This window comes from Mangifera indica, chromosome 7 (assembly GCF_011075055.1).
Source record: "Mangifera indica cultivar Alphonso chromosome 7, CATAS_Mindica_2.1, whole genome shotgun sequence".
In the NCBI taxonomy this organism is placed as follows: domain Eukaryota; kingdom Viridiplantae; phylum Streptophyta; class Magnoliopsida; order Sapindales; family Anacardiaceae; genus Mangifera; species Mangifera indica.
In genome coordinates, this window is record NC_058143.1 from 629,694 (window position 1) to 649,671 (window position 19,978).

At 33.8% G+C, this 19,978-nt stretch overlaps 3 protein-coding genes, 1 long non-coding RNA gene and 1 pseudogene across 6 annotated transcripts; 1 reads left to right on the top strand and 4 right to left on the bottom strand.

Moving 5' to 3' along the window:
• Nucleotides 1–81: 81 nt before the first annotated feature.
• Nucleotides 82–3,640, top strand: LOC123220551 (mogroside IE synthase-like). Of its 2 annotated transcripts, none has more exons than XM_044642804.1 (3): nt 82–789; nt 1,640–2,390; nt 3,065–3,640. In XM_044642804.1, exons 1-3 carry the CDS (start codon nt 97–99, stop codon nt 3,082–3,084), a joined length of 1,464 nt encoding a protein of 487 aa, XP_044498739.1. In that variant the 5' UTR covers nt 82–96; the 3' UTR covers nt 3,085–3,640. The 2 variants fall into 2 exon arrangements, with proteins under 2 accessions (XP_044498739.1, XP_044498738.1); XM_044642803.1 differs by lacking the exon at nt 3,065–3,640 and adding an exon at nt 2,795–3,051.
• Nucleotides 3,641–3,895: 255 nt separating this feature from the next.
• On the bottom strand, nt 3,896–6,316 carry LOC123220479 (UDP-glycosyltransferase 74F2-like). The gene is made up of 2 exons (XM_044642713.1): nt 5,526–6,316; nt 3,896–4,709 (listed from the first exon to the last, which is right to left on the bottom strand). Exons 1-2 carry the CDS (start codon nt 6,180–6,182, stop codon nt 3,969–3,971), a joined length of 1,398 nt encoding a protein of 465 aa, XP_044498648.1. The 5' UTR covers nt 6,183–6,316; the 3' UTR covers nt 3,896–3,968.
• A 480-nt stretch (nt 6,317–6,796) lies between these two features.
• On the bottom strand, nt 6,797–9,882 carry LOC123221216. Of its 2 annotated transcripts, none has more exons than XR_006503237.1 (4): nt 9,733–9,882; nt 8,410–8,559; nt 7,099–7,153; nt 6,797–7,007 (listed from the first exon to the last, which is right to left on the bottom strand). It is a non-coding gene; the product is annotated as an uncharacterized LOC123221216 (long non-coding RNA). The 2 variants fall into 2 exon arrangements; XR_006503238.1 differs by having other exon boundaries at nt 6,797–6,986; nt 7,072–7,153.
• Nucleotides 9,883–12,542: 2,660 nt separating this feature from the next.
• LOC123221214 (UDP-glycosyltransferase 74F2-like) lies at nt 12,543–14,886 on the bottom strand. The gene is made up of 2 exons (XM_044643986.1): nt 14,125–14,886; nt 12,543–13,338 (listed from the first exon to the last, which is right to left on the bottom strand). Exons 1-2 carry the CDS (start codon nt 14,779–14,781, stop codon nt 12,598–12,600), a joined length of 1,398 nt encoding a protein of 465 aa, XP_044499921.1. The 5' UTR covers nt 14,782–14,886; the 3' UTR covers nt 12,543–12,597.
• A 448-nt stretch (nt 14,887–15,334) lies between these two features.
• LOC123221215 lies at nt 15,335–18,243 on the bottom strand (annotated as a pseudogene).
• Nucleotides 18,244–19,978: the final 1,735 nt, after the last annotated feature.

A 19,978-nucleotide genomic window follows, 5' to 3' on the forward strand; every position in this document is an offset into this window, starting at 1 on the left:
GTTAAGTGGGAAATAGTCATTTCGCCGAAATCAAGTTACCTTTAGGCATTGGTCTTGCCTTATCTCTTACATTCAATCAATTATCTGTCTCTTTAAATGTGTGAACAATGGCAAATGCAGTCGCCATGTGCAAGAGCTAGCTGGAACTTGAAAATGACAAAAATGGAAACTCAAATCCTTGTCATCCCTTTCCCAACCCAAGGCCATCTAAACCCTATGCTTCAACTATCTAGACGTTTAGCCTCAAAAGGCCTCAAAGTCACCCTGGTTTGCACCAACTCATCTCTCAAATCCAACAGCAACATTTCATCCATCGATTTCAAGTTCATCAGCGACGGTTTCGACTCAGAACTAAACTCAGAAACCTTTGATGAATATATCAGATGTTTGAGAGCTATATTTCCTCAAAATCTAGCCAGGTTTGTTGAATCCAGTAAAAACTTGGGCTGCCCTTTTAAGTTTATGGTTTATGATTCGGGGATGCCATGGATGTTAGATGTTGCAAGAGATTTGGGCATGGATGGAGCTCCGTTTTTCACTCAATCTTGTGCAGTTAATGCGGTTTACTATCATTTGAATCAAGGGACATTGAATTTGAAGGCTCCTGATTCAGAAGGGTGTTCGGTTTTGTTGCCTTCCTTACCATTGATGGAGAGAAAAGATCTTCCGACGTTTGTTTATGAAACTGAGTCTCATAAATCTCTGCGTGAATTGATCCTGAATAAGTTGGTAAATATTCATGAACCCAACTGGATCCTGGTTAACTCTTTCGATAAGCTCGAAGAAGAGGTAATTGTTAGATAAATATACTTGAAGGAAATAAAATCAATTCAAATAATAAAATAACTTGGGTTAGATTCAAATTGAGTCAAGTTCAAATTTTTCTAAGCTCAAGCTTGGTTCAATCTTTGTAGAGTTAAACTTAAATTTAAGCTTGAGTTTGTCTTAAAAGTATTTGAGTTTATCGTGTTTGAGAAGAATTGAGCTCGAGTTTAAATTCAAACCAAGTTTTGAGTTCGATTTGGTACTAAAATAAGGCTATTTTATTTTATTTGTATCGAATTTTTTAAGCTCCCAAGTTTGATGGCCAAAAATCTCTAAAGTTTGAGCTTAAACTAAAAAATATTAAATTGTCAAAGTGAAGCTCGAATTTGAAACAATTTGGTTTAAATTCACCCCTAATTATAAAACAATTAAATTTGTTTAAGATTACGAGAATATCTAATTTGTCATACTTTTTGGATTCATAAATTTTTCTTAATTCATCTTCCTTTCATGGAACCCACTTAAATGGTGGTTTTGAAAAAAAAAAAAAAAAACGTTGTATTAAGGTTTCAAAGAGACAACCTATATAATATTTAATAGGTATTTAAACCCTATCAAAATTCTAATAAACCCTAATATTTTCTACCCAATTGTAGAATATGCATAAGTTGCCAGACTATTTAATTACCCGATATAATTAATTAGAAGTGATCTCTATTATTTGTATCTATTAATACAAGAGGAGCACTTATTTAGGTTGTAAGCTTTTAAACTTATTGATCATATTAAATTAATCTATTGAACTATTTAATCACGCGAGAATTTTCTATTAGTAATCAGATATGCCTTTATTAAAACAAATAATTTCTTTCAGGTTGTGCACTGGATGTCGAATCACTGTCGAATTAAGGCAGTCGGGCCAACTGTTCCATCAAAATATATGGACAAGAGATTGGAGAATGACACTGACTATGGCCTCACCCTCTTCAAGCCAAAGACCGATACTTGCAAGACTTGGCTAGACTTAAAGGAACTCAACTCAGTCGTTTATGTATCATTTGGAAGCTTGGCAGCCCTAGCAGAAGAGCAGATGGAGGAAATAGCATGGGGCCTGAAGAGAAGCAACACCTTCTTCTTGTGGGTAGTTAGAGAATCTGAATCTGCCAAGCTTCCAAAAAATTTCTGCGAGGAAACAGTCGAGAAAGGTTTGGTCGTGAGTTGGAGCCCTCAGCTTGAGGTTCTAGCTCACAAGTCAGTGGGGTGTTTCATGACACATTGTGGCTGGAACTCGACGCTGGAGGCACTGAGCTTAGGGGTACCGGTGGTGGCGATGCCGCAGTGGACGGATCAAACAACTAATGCTAAGTATATTGAAGATGTGTGGCAGGTGGGGGTTAGAGTAAGAGTTAATGAAAAAGGGATTGTGACAAGAGAGGAGATTGAGGGTTGCATAAGGGAAGTCATGGAAGGAGAGAGATCGGAGGATTTCAGAAGGAACTCGGAGAAGTGGAAGCAATTGGCAAAGGAGGCTGTAGATGAAGGTGGAAGCTCTGATAAAAACTTGGAAGAATTTGTAGCTGCTATCAATGTGTTCAAAACTAGATCGAACATTGATCCGATGAAAGGTACAATCTGATCCAACTGGTACTCAAATCAATTAATTATTTAAAAATAATATTTAAAATAATTTTATATAATTATATTATTTTAATATCAAAATAAACTTAATTTGATAACATGCATGTTTAAACAATATGATTCAATCTTGTTAAATCCATTTTAACTTGAGAAAATTTTTCAAGGTAATTGAAAAAATTATATGATAAAGTGATCGTATATATTATAATAATTAAATTATGTATAATTTATATAATTTAGATATATAAATAATTTTAAATTAAAAATAAAAATAATATTTAATTATATAATAATCATTTATTTACTTAAATTATATATCAAATATAGATATATATATATGATAAATTTGTTTCAACTTTTTGTCACATTGTTTTCTGATTATTTGTTTAAGGAAATAATATATATGAAACGTGAACTGACTGGAGTATAGCTGTAAGGAAGAGGGATTCTTTTTGGCATCATTGCTTACAACTTTATGCAGAAGAAATCAAAATAAAGAGACAATGAATGGTCCTACCTTGATTTATACATCTCATAAATTGACAAGAAACCAACTGTCAACAATTTTTCTATAAAAAAATAAATATGCAGGTCGGTAAGCGTGGACTGGTTTCCTTATATCAGTTGTTCATATTTTATCTTTTGTGTGTTTTCTTTGTAGGTGTTATGCAGACTAACTAAATAGAATGTTTAGTGCCATCACGGGGTGTAAAAAATTCATATCGAGTGGTGATCTTGTGTCAGAAGATTAAAATTTGATATAAATTGTTTAATCTTATGATGACATTAAGTTGCCCATTTAGTTACCCTATTTGAATTGCACACGTCCAAAATAAAAAATATAAAAAAAAAAAGGCTTAATATACAGGAAAACTCTCAACCTTTTTATTGATATAAAAAAGGATTATAAAGCTTGTTGTAAGAAAGTATTTACTTTCACTGCAGCAAATTTGTAATCCTTTTTAAGTTTAATAAAAAGATTGGGTTTTCTCATATATTAAGTGTTTGATATATTGTCTTTGGTGTGTTTTCTTTATGGGTGTTGTGTAGGTTGACTAAGCAAGACGTTTAGTGCCATCGGGGAGCACGGTAAATTCATATCAAGTTGTGGCCTTGTAACCAATCTAATAGAAATTGAATTAAAATTTCTGTTTGATATTCGATTCGAGATTAATTCGTTTATTTATTTAATAATATTATTTATCTCTTCAATAATATTGTTCTCTTTTTTATAATACTGTTTATGGTGTTAACAATCTTTCAATTATATTGTTCATCAGTTCAAAAATCAAACTCAAATTCAAATCAGATATTATATCTTCAATCTAAACCTAGTGTTTTAAAACATAAATAACTTGGTGGTTAGTCTAATTTGGTTTGATCGACCAATGATTAAACCAAATAAATCATGTTGGGTTACGGATGTCAATATGTTGTTTTGTAAAAATTTTCAAACCAAATCCTCACAATTACAGGAATCAAACCAAAACTATTTGATAAGAAATATGCAATATTTATTTAATTTATCATTGATTTGACTTCACAAATTTAGAAGAATTTGTTCATCAATAATACTTATAACTGGTCGTTCCTAACTTAGATACAAATTCATCAATATTTTTATCAGAAGAACCTCCTTCACTTACTGCCTCTATGGCCAATTTCCTCCATTTCTCAGCATTCAATTTCATTTCTCTTGCTTTCTCCCCCACTATTACTTTCCTTACACATTTCTCAATCTCATCTCTTGTCACAATCCCATTCTCTTCAACCACCACCCTAATTCCCACCTTCCAAACATCTTGAACAAGCTTGGCATCCGTCGGCTGGTCAGTCCATAGCGGCATCACCACCATTGGCACCGCCAAGCTCAGTGCCTCGATAGTCGAATTCCACCCGGCATGGGAGAAGAAACACCCCAAAGCTTCATTTGAAAGCACTGCCAATTGAGGGCTCCATTTCACTATCAACCCCTTGTTGGTTGTCTCTTCGATGAACCCTTTTGGGAGCTTTAAGTCCTCAGAGTCTCTTACCACCCACAAAAAGTGGAAATCGGTTTGCTTCAAGCCCCATGCAAGCTCCTCCATTTGCTTGTGGCTTAGGCTAGAAATGCTACCGAATGACACATAAACGACAGAGCCTTTTGGCCTTGCATTGAGCCAATCAATGCAAATGGTTTTGTCTGTTTTCAAGAGATCGAGATCATAGTCTTTGTCATTTTCAATGCGGTTATCCAAGTAGAAAGATGGAATTGTTGGACCAACTGTTAGCAGTGCTGGACAAATTTTATGCATTGTATTCACAACCTGTGTCAAAGTAAAAATTGTGTTATTTTCAATTCTTAGAATAGGTGGAGATGCTTAATTGCACTGTTTACACATGTACAAACATCCAAATAGCCTATTAAAAAATAGGGTTTGAACCAAAACCGAAATTAATTTATTTTTACTTCAATTGGAACTGAAACCTATCCAAGTAAGAATTTTTTTTTCTTACTCCTATGTAAAAACGCTTATTATTAGGTTAGATCAATCAATAGTTAGCTCGAGCTTAACTATAATTTAGAACATTTAGTTTAAATTTTAGTTTGGACTGACTCGAATAATAAATAATGATATCAAGAAGAAATAGAAGAATCGTTAAATAGGAAGATTTTTTATGTACTGGCAACAGGTTCTCAAACTCAAGCCAAAATGGGTTGGAAAATGGTTTTTCAAATTTAAAGGTTGTGAATATGATGTTTTCTCAAACCTTGTGTGGTAAATAGTGATTTGGGCTTTGTATACTCTCTATTAGACATGTCAAAAGGGTCGAGCCAACTTGCAGCACAACCCAACCTCTCAATTTTGGCAGGCCAACAAGAGTGCATGCGCGCACACACACACACACACACGCGCACATAAAGACTGACCTACTGAAGGCTCACAAAAACACGATTCAAGAAGCCTTAGTCATGCCCCCAACTTTGTCATGCCAAAGGCCAATATAGCCTACAAGACCCGCCATTTGACATACTAAAACCCAATACAGTTTGTGGACATAACGGCCCACAACGAATACTGTCAGTCCATTTATCATGTCTTCATTGTATAAAAAATACTAACCACTATAGTAAAGCCTACCTCATCTTCTAACTCGTAGAAGGTATTGACTAGAAGGAAGTCAGCTTTATCTGTGTTGGAAAACTGGCCCAACAACATCTCAAAGTAATCCGGATATTCACCTGCAACATAAACGAAAGACGGCAAATCCTGAGGCTCAAGCAACGGCAATCCAGTGATGGACACTGGTGCTGCCGTCGAAGAAACCGGAACCTTCAACAACCCATTATAGACAAGATAATAAATATAGTTAACCGCACACGTCTGAGTGAAAAACGCAGCTCCAAGCAATCCAAACTGCTTGGCCACTTCCAGAGCCCAAGGCAAAAAAGTGTCATAAACGATGCAGTCGATAGGGTTGGAGGAGTTTTTATACTTTGTAATGAGCTCCGCTAGGGTTTTTGAGCCTGCAGCTTCCATCTTTTGGAGATAATCATGGACACTTACAGCTTCTGCGAAGCGGCCTCGCTCGTCAAAGCCGTCGGAAATGGTTTCGAATTGCAGTGAGCTCGGGGGCTGAGGCTGAATGGTCTTGAAGATGAATTTGGTTATGGCTATGGTGGTTTTGAGACCCTTGGAAGCTAAACGTTTGGCTAATTGAAGAGCTGGGTTGATGTGACCTTGCCTTGGATAAGGAATTACAAGAACATGAGCTGCTCTGTAGATCTTTTCTTCCATTTATGCAGTCACTGTATCTAGCTGAAAGTAGAAGAAGATTGAACAAAGTTCAGACTAAAGAGAGCTCCTCTTACTTCTGAAAGTTCTCATCCATTCCCGTACAATAAGATTGTATGCACATAAATTATAAAATTTACTTAAATTATATGATAACATATTATTTAGATAATCAAAACTAGGTGAATATTGCATTGCTTATCAGATAAACAGGTTATAGAAATTTTTCATTTTGTTAGACAAAAATCTGACGGTTCAGTTTGCTGACACATTCAGTCACATTTGGCTGCTAGCTTCACGTGGTCAATATCTAGTGGCTTTTCAATTATTGGGAATTAGAATTTTTTTATTATATTATTAACTTTTTTAAAAAAAAGTGTCCTCTTAACTGGTATGTCATATACAATACAAAAAATTATGTTTTCGATATCCAATACAATATTCAATTTAACTAAACAAATTGGAGTACAAATCTTACCAACATTAAACAAAAAGCATTTCAACAAATTTCTTCAAAGAAATTCATCTCTAATGCAGAGTAATTAACAACATCATCATATTTTCTAGTTGCTCTTAAAAACAAGCACTCAAAACTTCTTCCCACAGCGCAAATGGAGTAAGTGTAAATGAATCCAACCATTTCGATTAAGTTGAACAGGTTCTTATCACATTTGTAGTTCCAAAATGATCCGTACAATCTTACGCGACAAATGAATGGGTAAAACTCCGACTACAGCAAACAGTAAAAACTGAATGACATTCATGCTCCATCAGCTAATGTCCTCTTTGATGTACTAATGTAAAGAACTGCACGCAGAAAATTACCACCTGTAAATTAAAAGAACATAATGAGTTATAACCATTATTTCCTCGAATGAAGGCATCACCATACTTATTCTTGAGCTGTCCATTGACGTACTCTTCTGTTTGCTCCATTGCAATATTCATGTATCACTCCAGACAAGCTAGAATACCTGCATGAAAGGCTAACCATCAAGACATAACAACATTTATTGTAAATAGAACTACGATGGTCATGATAACAATATAATTAGAAGCTTCTCTTAAATAATTAGGAGGCACATGCATAAATGGATCCTGACTGTACTTGTTGTGATTTCTGAAAGCTCTCAAACTTAAATATTACAGTGAGCATAGTTGCCTGGTCCAACTAATCTGAAATAGAACCGATCAAATAATTTCTGTCCAGTGTCTACATCATTTGTACTCAGAACAATATCCACAACATCATGCATTCGCTTGATAAATAAACTGATTAAATTTTTTTTGTTAGTGTCTACATAATTTGTACAAAAAATTTCATAAACCATACTGAATTGGCATCCGAACCGATAACTAGACTAGAAAACAAAGTAACCGGAAATCTAATTCAATGACTAGTTAGGATATTGGTCAAACCAGTTTCCTTGGTTCAGTTACCAATTTAGCAATATTTGTAAACCGGTTTAAAGAAAAACAAAGTTTTTAGGTTGGAATGCCTGTTCAAGATGTAGAACACCCATTCCTTTTCCCAGATTGCTCATTCAACAAGGAACGACCTCATTCCTCTAGCCGTTCACCATTCTAGATGATTCAAGAAAAATTGAAGAAAATATGAAATCAAAAGCCAAAATGACAGTTCCAAGTTTGGAACAATTGTCCCTTTGGAAATTCAGTTCAAAAGTAGTTAACTAAAAATTTGGTACAATTATATGGTATTTTCAGTTTAGTTGAAAACCGGTTAATCTTTCAACTGGTTTGGTTTCAGTTTACAGTGTTCTCCATACTGAAACCGTTTCAGTTCAAAAAGTGGTCAACTGATTCAGTTAACCAGTTTTTAGCACCCCTACATTTGATATAAAGGCTTTAATTTCTTGAATTATGATTAGAACCTTATCTTTGTCATTCATATCAAGAACCATTTCATTTTAATTAAACAATAAAGAATTATTGAAACTATCGTTTGAGTTAAAAAACATCTTGTTATTCAAAAACAGAGGCTGTGTATGCACATCTTGATTTTCATAAAACCAAAATATCTTCAGTTGGTTTTGAATTTGACATTAAATTTTGAAAAACAAATCTCAAGGATACAGGTCATGAAAATAGTACCAATCTGCAGACCTAATGGAATGATTATCTTTACAATTTATCCTCAGATTCAAACTAGAAGAAAAGAGGGGAAAAGTAAGAAAACATAGATAGAAAACAAAAACGTCAGAAGACTGACCTCTATAATCAACACCAGAATTGAGCTTTACAACAACCGGTCGTCCACGGATAGACTTCAGGAAATCTGCTGGCGTTTTTGTAGTTGCTGATCCTTTCTCTCCTCCAGTACTCATCGTCTTTGTACTTGACAAAATTTAACTTCTGTTACCTAATAAATAATGGCAAAAGACTAAATCAAACAATAAAGAAAACTTGCTTCCACTCATTCTTAAACTCAAACTGAAAGACAAAATCAAAATCTACTTTTCACAAATCTCTAATGATCCCACCTAACCTGAAATACTATCATATTATCAATATTTCACTAGTTATATATGGTGTTCAAAAGTAGCGCACAACTTCAAACCTGATTGCCACATCTACATAGAAACTATCTCAATAATCCCAACTAAGCCAAAATACAATCATTTTTCGATGTCAAGCAAGTTATATATGCTTTTTGACACTAGTACACAGTTTCAAATCCAATGAAAAAACCTACACACAACTGTCTAAATAATCCCAAATAAACCGAAATAAAATCACATTTTCAATATCTCACAAGTTTCAAACCAGATGCAAATGTCTACACAAGACTGACCATAAAATCCCAACTAAGCCAGAATAAAATCCCATTTTCAATATGCCACAAGTTATGCATGGTCTTCGACACTGGTACAAATTTTCTAATCAGATGCACACATCTAACCTCAACTGTCTAAATAATCAAAAACAAGCTGAGAAACAATCACATTTTCAATACCCCATGTGTTATGTATGGTAATTTACTAGTACTCAGCTTCAAACCTGAAGCATATTCTAAGAAATTTCCGGGATATAAAACCAAAAAACCACTAATAATACATGAAAGACATATAATATTCGACCCATTTTGGGCATGAGATCGAAGAACCGATTGGACCAAGCTAAAGGATAAAGCTGGCTCAACCCCGAGACTCAAAAAGGTCAGGCTAGAAATTTAAAAACTTTAACACTAAGCTCAAAATCATACTGGGACCCTTTTTGAGTGTTCCATTTTCGATAGAACGATGGGTTGCACATAATTCAATCAACCTAATTCAAGAATTCTGGGTTTAATTTACAAGAATGCAAATTAGAAACAGAGACAAGTTCGTTCATTTGAGTCTACACACCGCTAAAAATTTAAAAATTCAAGAATTGACGCAAACCCAATCATAAATTTATATCAGATTGTGATTTAGAATAAAAACATTATATATACGCCGCAACAAACAAGTCCCAGAGTTTAAAAAAAAAGGGACAGAAAACAAAAGCAAAATCAGAAGCTGTTGTAAATTTAAAGAGTTCTAGAAGGTGTTACCTGAGAGAGAACGAGCTTTCGAGAGAGAAGGCGAAAGGGAAGAAGCGAGAGGCTCAAATGGGGGAGCGAGCATTTGTTAATGGTGGAGAATTTTTAGTGGCACAGCCAAGACACATAAATGTTCGTCTAAGTTGTGTAATAAGTTATCACATTAATCTCACATGTTAAAGGTTCTTGAGTTCAGACAAATTTTTTTAAAAAATTTTTAAATTTTGTTAAATATGTTAAGATTAAATTTTTAATTTATTAATTATAAAATTAACCAATAAATTTGATATTTAACTTATTTAATAGGGAAATTTTAATGAATGTCCAAAATACCCCTTCATTCAGCAAAACTATCCAAATTGACTATTTTTAAGTAAAAATATCCAAATTTTTTATTTCTAAGCAAAAATGCCCTAAACTTTTTTTAAAATATCAAAATTATCCTTCCTCACATCTATATAAACCCCTCTCACTCACTCTTATTACACATACTTCTCATATCACTCAAACACTTACTCTTACTCTCATTTTTATTTAATATCAATTAGTACGAGTTCATTCAGATGGAAGAAGTTCATATTTTTGAATTCGATTTGAAAAAGACTATTTGTGAGAAAAAGATATTTATACAAATCTTAACTTAAAAACTTAATTTTATTTGTTAAATCTAGTTTATTTGTCATATAAAGGGTTAAATGAAATATTAGATAAATATGGAAGGTATTTTGATATTATACAATATATAAAAGATTTAAATAACATATTAAGAATAGATAAGTATACTTTGATATAAGATAACATATAAGAGTGTTAAATAAAGAAAGAGATAATTATGAGAGGTCAAATGAAATGTTATAAAAATATTAAGGGTATTTTGATATTAAATATTATAAGAGCATTATAAATGAAATTTTCAATTATATAATAATAATAATTTATTTATTTACTTAAATTATATATGAAATATATATATATATATATATATATATATATATATGATAAATTTCTTTCAACTTTTTGTCACATTGTTTTCGGATTATGTGTTTAAGGAAAGGCCAAACAACTATTTCCCACCCAAAGTATGCGCTTTTGTCAAGTTTTCCTCCGTTAACTTTGAAAATACCATTTATCCACCCATAGGCTGTTAAATTTAACGGAATCCTAACCCCTAAAAAATTTATCACATTTTCCCCCTTAAAATTTTGAAAACTAACAATTTGCCCCAACCCAAGTTTTAAAAAATAGCATTTTCCCCTTTAGGGTTTTTAATTTTTCAAAGTTAGTTTTCCGACGTCGTTTCTTCCTCTCCGGCCACCTCCAAGCGACTTCTCTCCCTCTTCGGCGCGGCCTCCTTTCGGCGATTATTCTGGGCACGGTCGTCGACTCGTCTTCGTCTCGACGAAGACCTCATCTTCTTCTCTAGATGAAGACGATTCGTCTTCGTCGACCACAGTTCCCAAGACAACCCCTAGAAGGAGGCCGAGCCAGAGAGGAAGAGGAGCTGGAAAACTAACTCAGAAAATTGAAAATCTTAAAGGGAAAAATATAGTTTTTTAAAATTTAGATCGAAGAAAATTGTTAGTTTTTAAGGTTTAGAGGAAAAAATCAAATCAAATTTAAGTTTATTTTTAATAATACAGATAAAATAATAATTTTATCCTTAAAATCGTTAATTTTAATCTATCACAAGTGAGTAAATAGGATTTTTAAAATTAACCAAAAGAAACTTAAGAAAACAGCATACCTTAAGGGGGAAATAGTCCTTTGGCCTTAAGGAAATAATATACGTGAAACATGAACTGACAGGAGTGTAGCTGTAAGGAAGAAGATTCTTGTTGGCATCATTGCTTACAACTTTATGCAGAAGAAATCAAAATAAAGAGACAATGAATGGTCCTACCTTGATTTATACATCTCATAAATTGACAAGAAACCAACTGTCAACAATTTTTCTATAAACAAAGAAATATGCAGGTCGGTTTATATTATCTTTAATGTGTTTTCTTTGTGGGTGTTATGCAAACTAACTAAATAGAACATTTAGTGCCATCACAGGGTGCAAAAAATTCATATCGGGCGGTGACCTTGTGTCACAAGATTAAAAATTAATATGAATTGTTTAACCTTATGATGGCACTAAATTACCCATTTAGTTATCCTACTTGAATTGCACACACCCAAAATAAAAAATATAAAAAAAAAAAAAAGCTTAACATGCAGGAAAACTCTCAACCCTTTTATTGATATAAAAAAGGATTACAAAACTTGCTGCAAGAAAGTGTTTACTTTCATTGTAGCAAACTTGTAATCCTTCTTAAGTTTAATAAAAAGATTGGGTTTTCCCGTATACTAAGTGTTCGATATATTGTTTTTGGTGTGTTTTCTTTATGAGTGTTGTGTACGTTGACTAAGCAAGACGTTTAGTGCCATCGGGGGGCACGGGAAATTCATATCAAGTTGCGGCCTTGTAACAAATCTAATAGAAATTGAATTAAAGTTTCTGTTTGATGTTCGATTCGAGATTTATTCGTTTATTTATTTAATGATATTATTTATCTCTTCAATAATATTGTTCTCTTTTTTATTATACTGTTTATGGTGTTAACAATCTTTCGATTATATTGTTCACCAATTTGAAAATCAAACTCAAATTCAAATCAGATATTATACCTTCAATTTAAACCTAGTGTTTTAAAACATAAATACCCTAGTGGTTAGTCTAATTTGGTTTGATCAACCAAATAAATCATGTTGGGTCACGGATGTCAATATGTTGTTTTGTAAAATTTTTCAAACCAAAACTATTTGATAAGAAATTTGCAATATTTATTTAATTTATCACTGATTTGACTTCACAAATTTAGAGGAATTTGTTCATCAATAATACTTATAACTGGTCTTTCCTAACTTGGATACAAATTCATCAATATTTTTATCAGAAGAACCTCCTTCACTTACTGCCTCTATGGCCAATTTCCTCCATTTCTCAGCATTCAATTTCATTTCTCTTGCTTTCTCCCCCACTATTACTTTCCTTACACATTTCTCAATCTCATCTCTTGTCACAATCCCATTCTCTTCAACCACCACCCTAATTCCCACCTTCCAAACATCCTGAACAAGCTTGGCATCTGTCGGCTGGTCATTCCACAGCGGCATCACCACCATTGGCACCGCCAAGCTCAGTGCCTCGATAGTCGAATTCCACCCGGCATGGGAGAAGAAACACCCCAAAGCTTCATTTGAAAGCACTGTCAATTGAGGGCTCCATTTCACTATCAACCCCTTGTTGGCTGTCTCTTCGATGAACCCTTTTGGCAGCTTTAAGTCCTCAGAGTCTCTTACCACCCACAAAAAGTGGAAATTGGTTTGCTTCAAGCCCCATGCAAGCTCCTCCATTTGCTTGTGGCTTAGGCTAGAAATGCTACCGAATGACACATAAACGACAGAGCCTTTTGGCCTTGCATTGAGCCAATCAATGCAAATGGTTTTGTCTGTTTTCAAGAGATCGAGATCATAGTCTTTGTCATTTTCAATGCGGTTATCCAAGTAGAAAGATGGAATTGTTGGACCAACTGTTAGCAGTGCTGGACAAATTTTATGCATTGTATTCACAACCTGTGTCAAAGTAAAAATTGTGTTATTTTCAATTCTTAGATTAGGTGGAGATGCTTAATTGCACTGTGTACACATGTACAAACATCCAAATGCCCTATTAAAAAATAGGGTATCTGAACCATTGTTTTTACTTCAATTGGAACTGAAATCGATCGAGAATAAATTAATTTCAAGTAAGAATTTAAACTAAAAGTAGGTATCCGATGATTTCAATTTCAAGCAAAATTTTTTTTCTCACTCCTATGTAGAAACGTTTATTATTAGGTTAGAGCAATCAATGGTTAACTCGAGTTTAACTATAATTTAGAATGTTTAGTTTAAATTTCAATTTAAATTGACTTGAATAATAAATAATGATATCAGAAAGAAATAGAAGAATTGTTAAATAGGAAGGTTTCTGATGTATCAACAAGAAGTTCTCAAACTCAAGCCAAAATGGGTGGGAAAATAGGTTTTTCAAATTTAAAGGTTGTGAATATGATGTTTTCTCAAACCTCGTGTGGTAAATAGTCATTTAGGCTAAAGGCTCTCTCACACACACACACACACACACGAAAACGAAAGACTGACCTATTAAAGGCTCACAAAAACTCGGTTCAAGAAGTCTTAGTCATGGCCCCAACTTTGTCATGCCAAAGCCCAATACAGCCTACAAGACCCGCCATTTGACATACTATAACCCAATACAATACACTTTGTTCACATAACGACCCACAACGAACACTGTCAGTCCATTTATCATGTCTGCACTGTATAAAAAATACTAAGCACTATAGTAAAACCTACCTCATCTTCTAACTTGTAGAAGGTATTGACTAGAAGGAAGTCAGCTTTATCTGTATTGGAAAACTGGCTCAACAACATCTCAAAGTAATCCGGATATTCACCTGCAACATAAACGAAAGACGGCAAATCCTGAGGCTCAAGCAACGGCAATCCAGCGATGGACACTGGTGCTGCCGTCGAAGGAACCGGAGCCTTCAACAACCCATTATAGACAAGATAATAAATATAGTTAACCGCACACGTCTGAGTGAAAAACGCAGCTCCAAGCAATCCAAACTGCTTGGCCACTTCCAGAGCCCAAGGCAAAAAAGGGTCATAAACGATGCAGTCGATAGGGTTGGAGGAGTTTTTATACTTTGTAATGAGCTCTGCTAGGGTTTTTGAGCCTGCAGCTTCCATCTTTCGGAGATAATCATGGACACTCACAGCTTCTGCGAAGCGACCTCGCTCGTCGAAGCCGTCGGAGATGGTTTCGAATTGCAGTGAGCTCGGGGGCTGAGGCTGAATGGTCTTGAAGATGAATTTGGTTATGGCTATGGTGGTTTTGAGACCCTTGGAAGCTAAACGTTTAGCTAATTGAAGAGCTGGGTTGATGTGACCTTGCCTTGGATAAGGAATTACAAGAACATGAGCTGCTCTGTAGATCTTTTCTTCCATTTATGCAGTCACTGTATCTAGCTGAGAGTAGAAGAAGATTGAACAAAGTTCAGACTTTAAGGGAGCTCTCCTTACTTCCGAAAGTTCTCATCCATTCACATACAATATGCGTCTAATTTTGAATAAAATTCTCAAATGATATATTATTAGCGTTACTTAATTACATGATAGTATATTATTTAAATAATATATATTACATTATTTATTGGATAAACATGTTATAAAAAGATTATAAATTCTGTTTTTCTTCAAAAAAGTTGAATTTTTAAATTTTCTTTAGAATGAATTTTTAGACTTTTGTATTAAATCATGTAAACTTTCAAATATTTTTTATTAAAAGTTAGTGAATTAATCAACTTATTTCAAACAAAATAAAATAACAATTCAAATTGTATTTGCTTTCTTTTAATAGAAATTTTTCATTTTGTTAGACAAACGTCTGATGGTTCGGTTTGCTGACACATTCAGTCACATAGTCAATATCTAGTGGCTTTTCAATTATTGGGAATTAGAATTTCTTTTTATATTATTAATTTAAAAAAAAAAAAAAACATCCTCCTAAATGATATGTCATATATAATACAAAAAATTATGTTTTCGATATTCGATACAATATTCAATTTAACTAAACAAATTGGAGTACAAATCTTACCAACATTAAACAAAAAGCATTTCAACAAATTTCTTCAAAGAAATTCATCTCTAATGCAGAGTAATTAACAACATCATCATATTTTATAGTTGCCCTTAAAAACAAGCACTCAAAACTTCTTCCCGCAGCGCAAATGGAGTAAGTGTAAATGAATCTAACCATTTCGATTAAGTTGAAGAGCTTCTTACCACATTTGTAGTTCCAAAATGATCCGTACAATCTTACGCGACAAATGAATGGGTAAAACTCCGACTATAGTGCACAGTAAAAACTGAATGACATTCATGCTCCATCAGCTAATGTCCTCTTTAATGTACTAATGTAAAGAACAGCACAGAAGAAATGAAATATCAGGATTATTGCCCGTGCAGAAAATTACCACCTGTAAATTACAAGAACATAACGAGTTATTACCACTATTTCCTCGAATGAAGGCATCATCGTCAGAGCTACTATGCTGCTGCAGTGCTTCACCTGTGTCTCAGCCTAGTCAAGTGACCAAGAAATCTAACGACAGTGCAAACCAAGTCTCCAGCCACTCTCTCACAAACAACACAATTTGTAAACAAACAGGAATGAATTGGGAACAATTGTAACTCGTTGATTGTATTAAACTTGAGTGGATATAAATATTAAATTTGATTACATATTGTTCTTGCCAAAATAATCACTGAGTAGCTATTACCCAAACACAGTTGATAATCCACAAGAATCAAGATACAAATCAACATAATACAAAATAACTAAGATCCCAGCCCCACTAATCCAGCACTCAAGGGCTGGCCCTCCCTTCTTTTTTTCCGCTTAATTCCCCTCCCCCAGGAATGTTTCCTCTCCAGGTTTATATCTTTCTCCCTCTATTTCCTCTAATTGGCTGTCGGCTGTCTTTGCATCTGCCGCCTGGTGCTTCTGTTCTTCTGCTACAGTCCCTCTGAACCTGCTAAGGTGGTCGGGAGATTTTCCTTTCTTGTGATAGTTGACATTTTCCCACTCCAGTTTGTCTTTTCCTTTTCCTTGCTGGTTGAAATCTCTGCTGCCAGATGTCTTCAATTGTTGGCTGACCTGTATTTTTCTTAATTCACTGCCATGTGTCCTTCTTTTATCCCTCCTTCTCACAAATACTTTGGCTCTAACACTTACATGACAAATGAATGGGTAAAACTCCGGCTATAGTGAACAGAAAAAACTGAATGACATCCATGCTCCATCAGCTAATGTCCTCTTTGATGTACTAATGTAAAGAACTGCACAGAAGAAATGAAATACCAGGATTATTGCCCGTGCAGAAAATTACCACCTGTAAATTACAACATAACGAGTTATTACCATTATTTCCTTGAATGAAGGCATCACCATATTTATTCTTGAGCTCTCCATTGACGTGCTCTTCTGTTTGCTCCATTGCAATATTCATGTATCACTCCAGACAAGCTAGAATACCTGCATGAAAGGCCAACCATCAAGACATAACAACATTTTCTGTAATGAGAACTACGATGGTCATGATAACAATATAATTAGAAGCTTCTCTTAAATAATTAGGAGACACATGCATAAATGGATCTTGACTGTATTTGTTTGATTTCTGAAAGCTCTCAAACTTAAATATTACAGTGAGCTTAGCTGCCCAGTGCAACTAATCTGAAACAGAACTGATCAAATAATTTCTGTCCAGTGTCTACATAATTTGTACTCAGAACAATATTACAGGAAACTGGTTTGACCAACATCATGCATTCGCTTGATAACTGAACCGATTAAAGTTTTTTTGTTCAGTGTCTACATAATTTGTACAAAAAATTTCATAAACCATACCGAATTGGTATCCGAACTGATAACCAGACTAGAAAACAAAGTAACTGGAAATCTAGTTCGATTACTAGTAAGGATATTGCTCAAACCAGTTTCCTTGGTTTAGTTACCAATTTGGCAATATTTGTAAACCGGTTTAAAGAAAAACAAAGTTTTTAGGTTGGAATGCCCATTCAAGATCTAGAACACCCATTCCCTTTCCCAGATTGCTCCTTCAACAAGGAACGACCTCATTCCTCTAGCCGTTCACCATTCTAGACGATTCAAGAAAAATTGAAGAAAATATGAAATCAAAAGCCAAAATGACAGTTCCAAGTTTGGAACAATTGTCCCTTTGGAAATTCAGTTCAAAAGTAGTTAACTAAAAATTTGGTACAATTATATGGTATTTTCAGTTTAGTTGAAAACCGGTTAATCTTTCAACTGGTTCGGTTACGGTTTACAGTGTTCTCCATACTTAAAAACCGTTTCAGTTCAAAAAGTGGTCAACTAATTCAGTTAACCAGTTTTTAGCACCCCTACATTTGATATAAAGGCTTTAATTTCTTGAATTATGATTAGAACCTTATCCTTGTCATTCATATCAAGAACAATTTCATTTTAATTAAACAATAAAGAATTATTGAAACTATCGTTTGAGCTAAAGAAAACGTCTTGTTATTCAAAAACAGAGGCTGTGTATCCACATCTTGATTTTCATAAAAACAAAATATCTTCAGTTAGTTTTGAATTTGACATTAAATTTTGAAAAACAAATCTGAAGGATACAGGTCATGAAAATAGTACCAATCTGCAGACCTAATGGAATGATTATCTTTACAATTTATCCTCAGATTCAAACTAGAAGAAAAGAGGGGAAAAGTAAGAAAACATAGATAGAAAAAAAAAAAGTCAGAAGACTGACCTCTATAATCAACAGCAGAATTGAGCTTTACAACAACCGGTCGTCCACAGATAGACTTCAGGAAATCTGCAGGCGTTTTTCTCTCCTCCAGTACTCATCCTCTTTGTACTTGAAAAAAAAATTAACTTCTGCTACCTAATAAATAATGGCAAAAGACTAAATCAAACAATAAAGAAAATTTGCTTCCACTCATTCTTAAACTCAAACTGAAAGACAAAATCAAAATCTACTTTTCACAAATCTCTAATGATCCCACCTAAGCTGAAATACTATCATATTTTCAATATTTCACTAGTTATATATGGTGTTCAAAAGTAGTGCACAACTTTAAACCTGATTGCCACATCTACGCAGAAACTATCTCAATAATCCCAACTAAGCCAAAATACAATCATTTTTTCGATATCAAGCAAGTTATATAAGCTGTTTGACACTAGTACACAGTTTCATATCCAATGCAAAAACCTACACACAACTGTCTAAATAATCCCAAATAAACCGAAATAAAATCACATTTTCAATATCTCACAAGTTTCAAACTAGATGCAAATGTCTACACAAGACTGACTATATAATCCCAACTAAGCCAGAATAAAAGCCCATTTTCAATATGCCACAAGTTATAGATGGTCTTCGACATTGGTACAAATTTTCTAATCAGATGCACACATCTAACCTCAACTGTCTAAATAATAAAAAACAAGCTGAGAAACAATCACATTTTCAATACCCCATCTGTTATGTATGGTAATTTACTAGTACTCAGCATCAAACCTGAAGCATAGTCTAAGAAATTTCCGGGATATCAAACCAAAAAACCAATAATAATACATGAAAGACATATAATATTCGACCCATTTTAGGCATTAAATCGAAGAACCGATTGGACCAAGTTAAAGGATAAAGCTGGCTCAACCCCAAGACTCAAAAAGGCCAGGCTAGAAATTTAAAAACTTTAACACTAAGCTCAAAATCATCCTGGGACACTTTTTGAGAGTTCCATTTTCAATGGAACGATGGGTTGCACATAATTCAATCAACCTAATTCAAGAATTCTGGGTTTAATTTACAAGAATGCAAATTAGAAACAGAGAAAAGTTCATTCATTTGAGTCTACACGCCGCTAAAAATTTAAAAATTCAAGAATTGACGCAAACCCAATCATAAATTTATATCAGATTGTGTTTTAGAACAAAAACATCATATATACGCCGAAACAAACAAGTCCCAGAATTTTAAAAAAATGACAGAAAACAAAAGCAAAATCAGAAGCTGTTGTAAATTTAAAGAGTTCTAGAGGGTGTTACCTGAGAGAGAACGAGCTTTCGAGAGAGAAGGCAAAAGGGAAGAAGCGAGAGGCTCAAATGGAGGAGCGAGCTTTCGTTAACGGCGAACCAATTTCAGCGGTACAGCCAAAGACACAAATGTTCGGGTGTGAAATGAGAGTTTTTTAGTACTTTGCGGCTGGATTAGCATTTTTAAATTGTTCAACCTTAGACTTATGTTGGACCAATCAAATTCAATAAGACCAGTCTTATTTTCATCAATTGAGTTGACTAAATATTTAAATTTAAATTAAATTATTTTTTAATCAAATTACGGCTCTAAATAATCATTCTCAAACCATTAAACATGATTAGTTAGAATTTATTTAAATCCAATTTTAGTCAATCCACTGATACCCATAAATAATATGAGCTTCGAAATATCGTCTAGGTTGTCACAGTAATCTCACATACTAAAGGTTCTTGAGTTCAGACAAAATTTTATTTAAAAAAATTTTAAATTTTGTTATATATATTAAGATTATATTTTTAATTTATTAATCA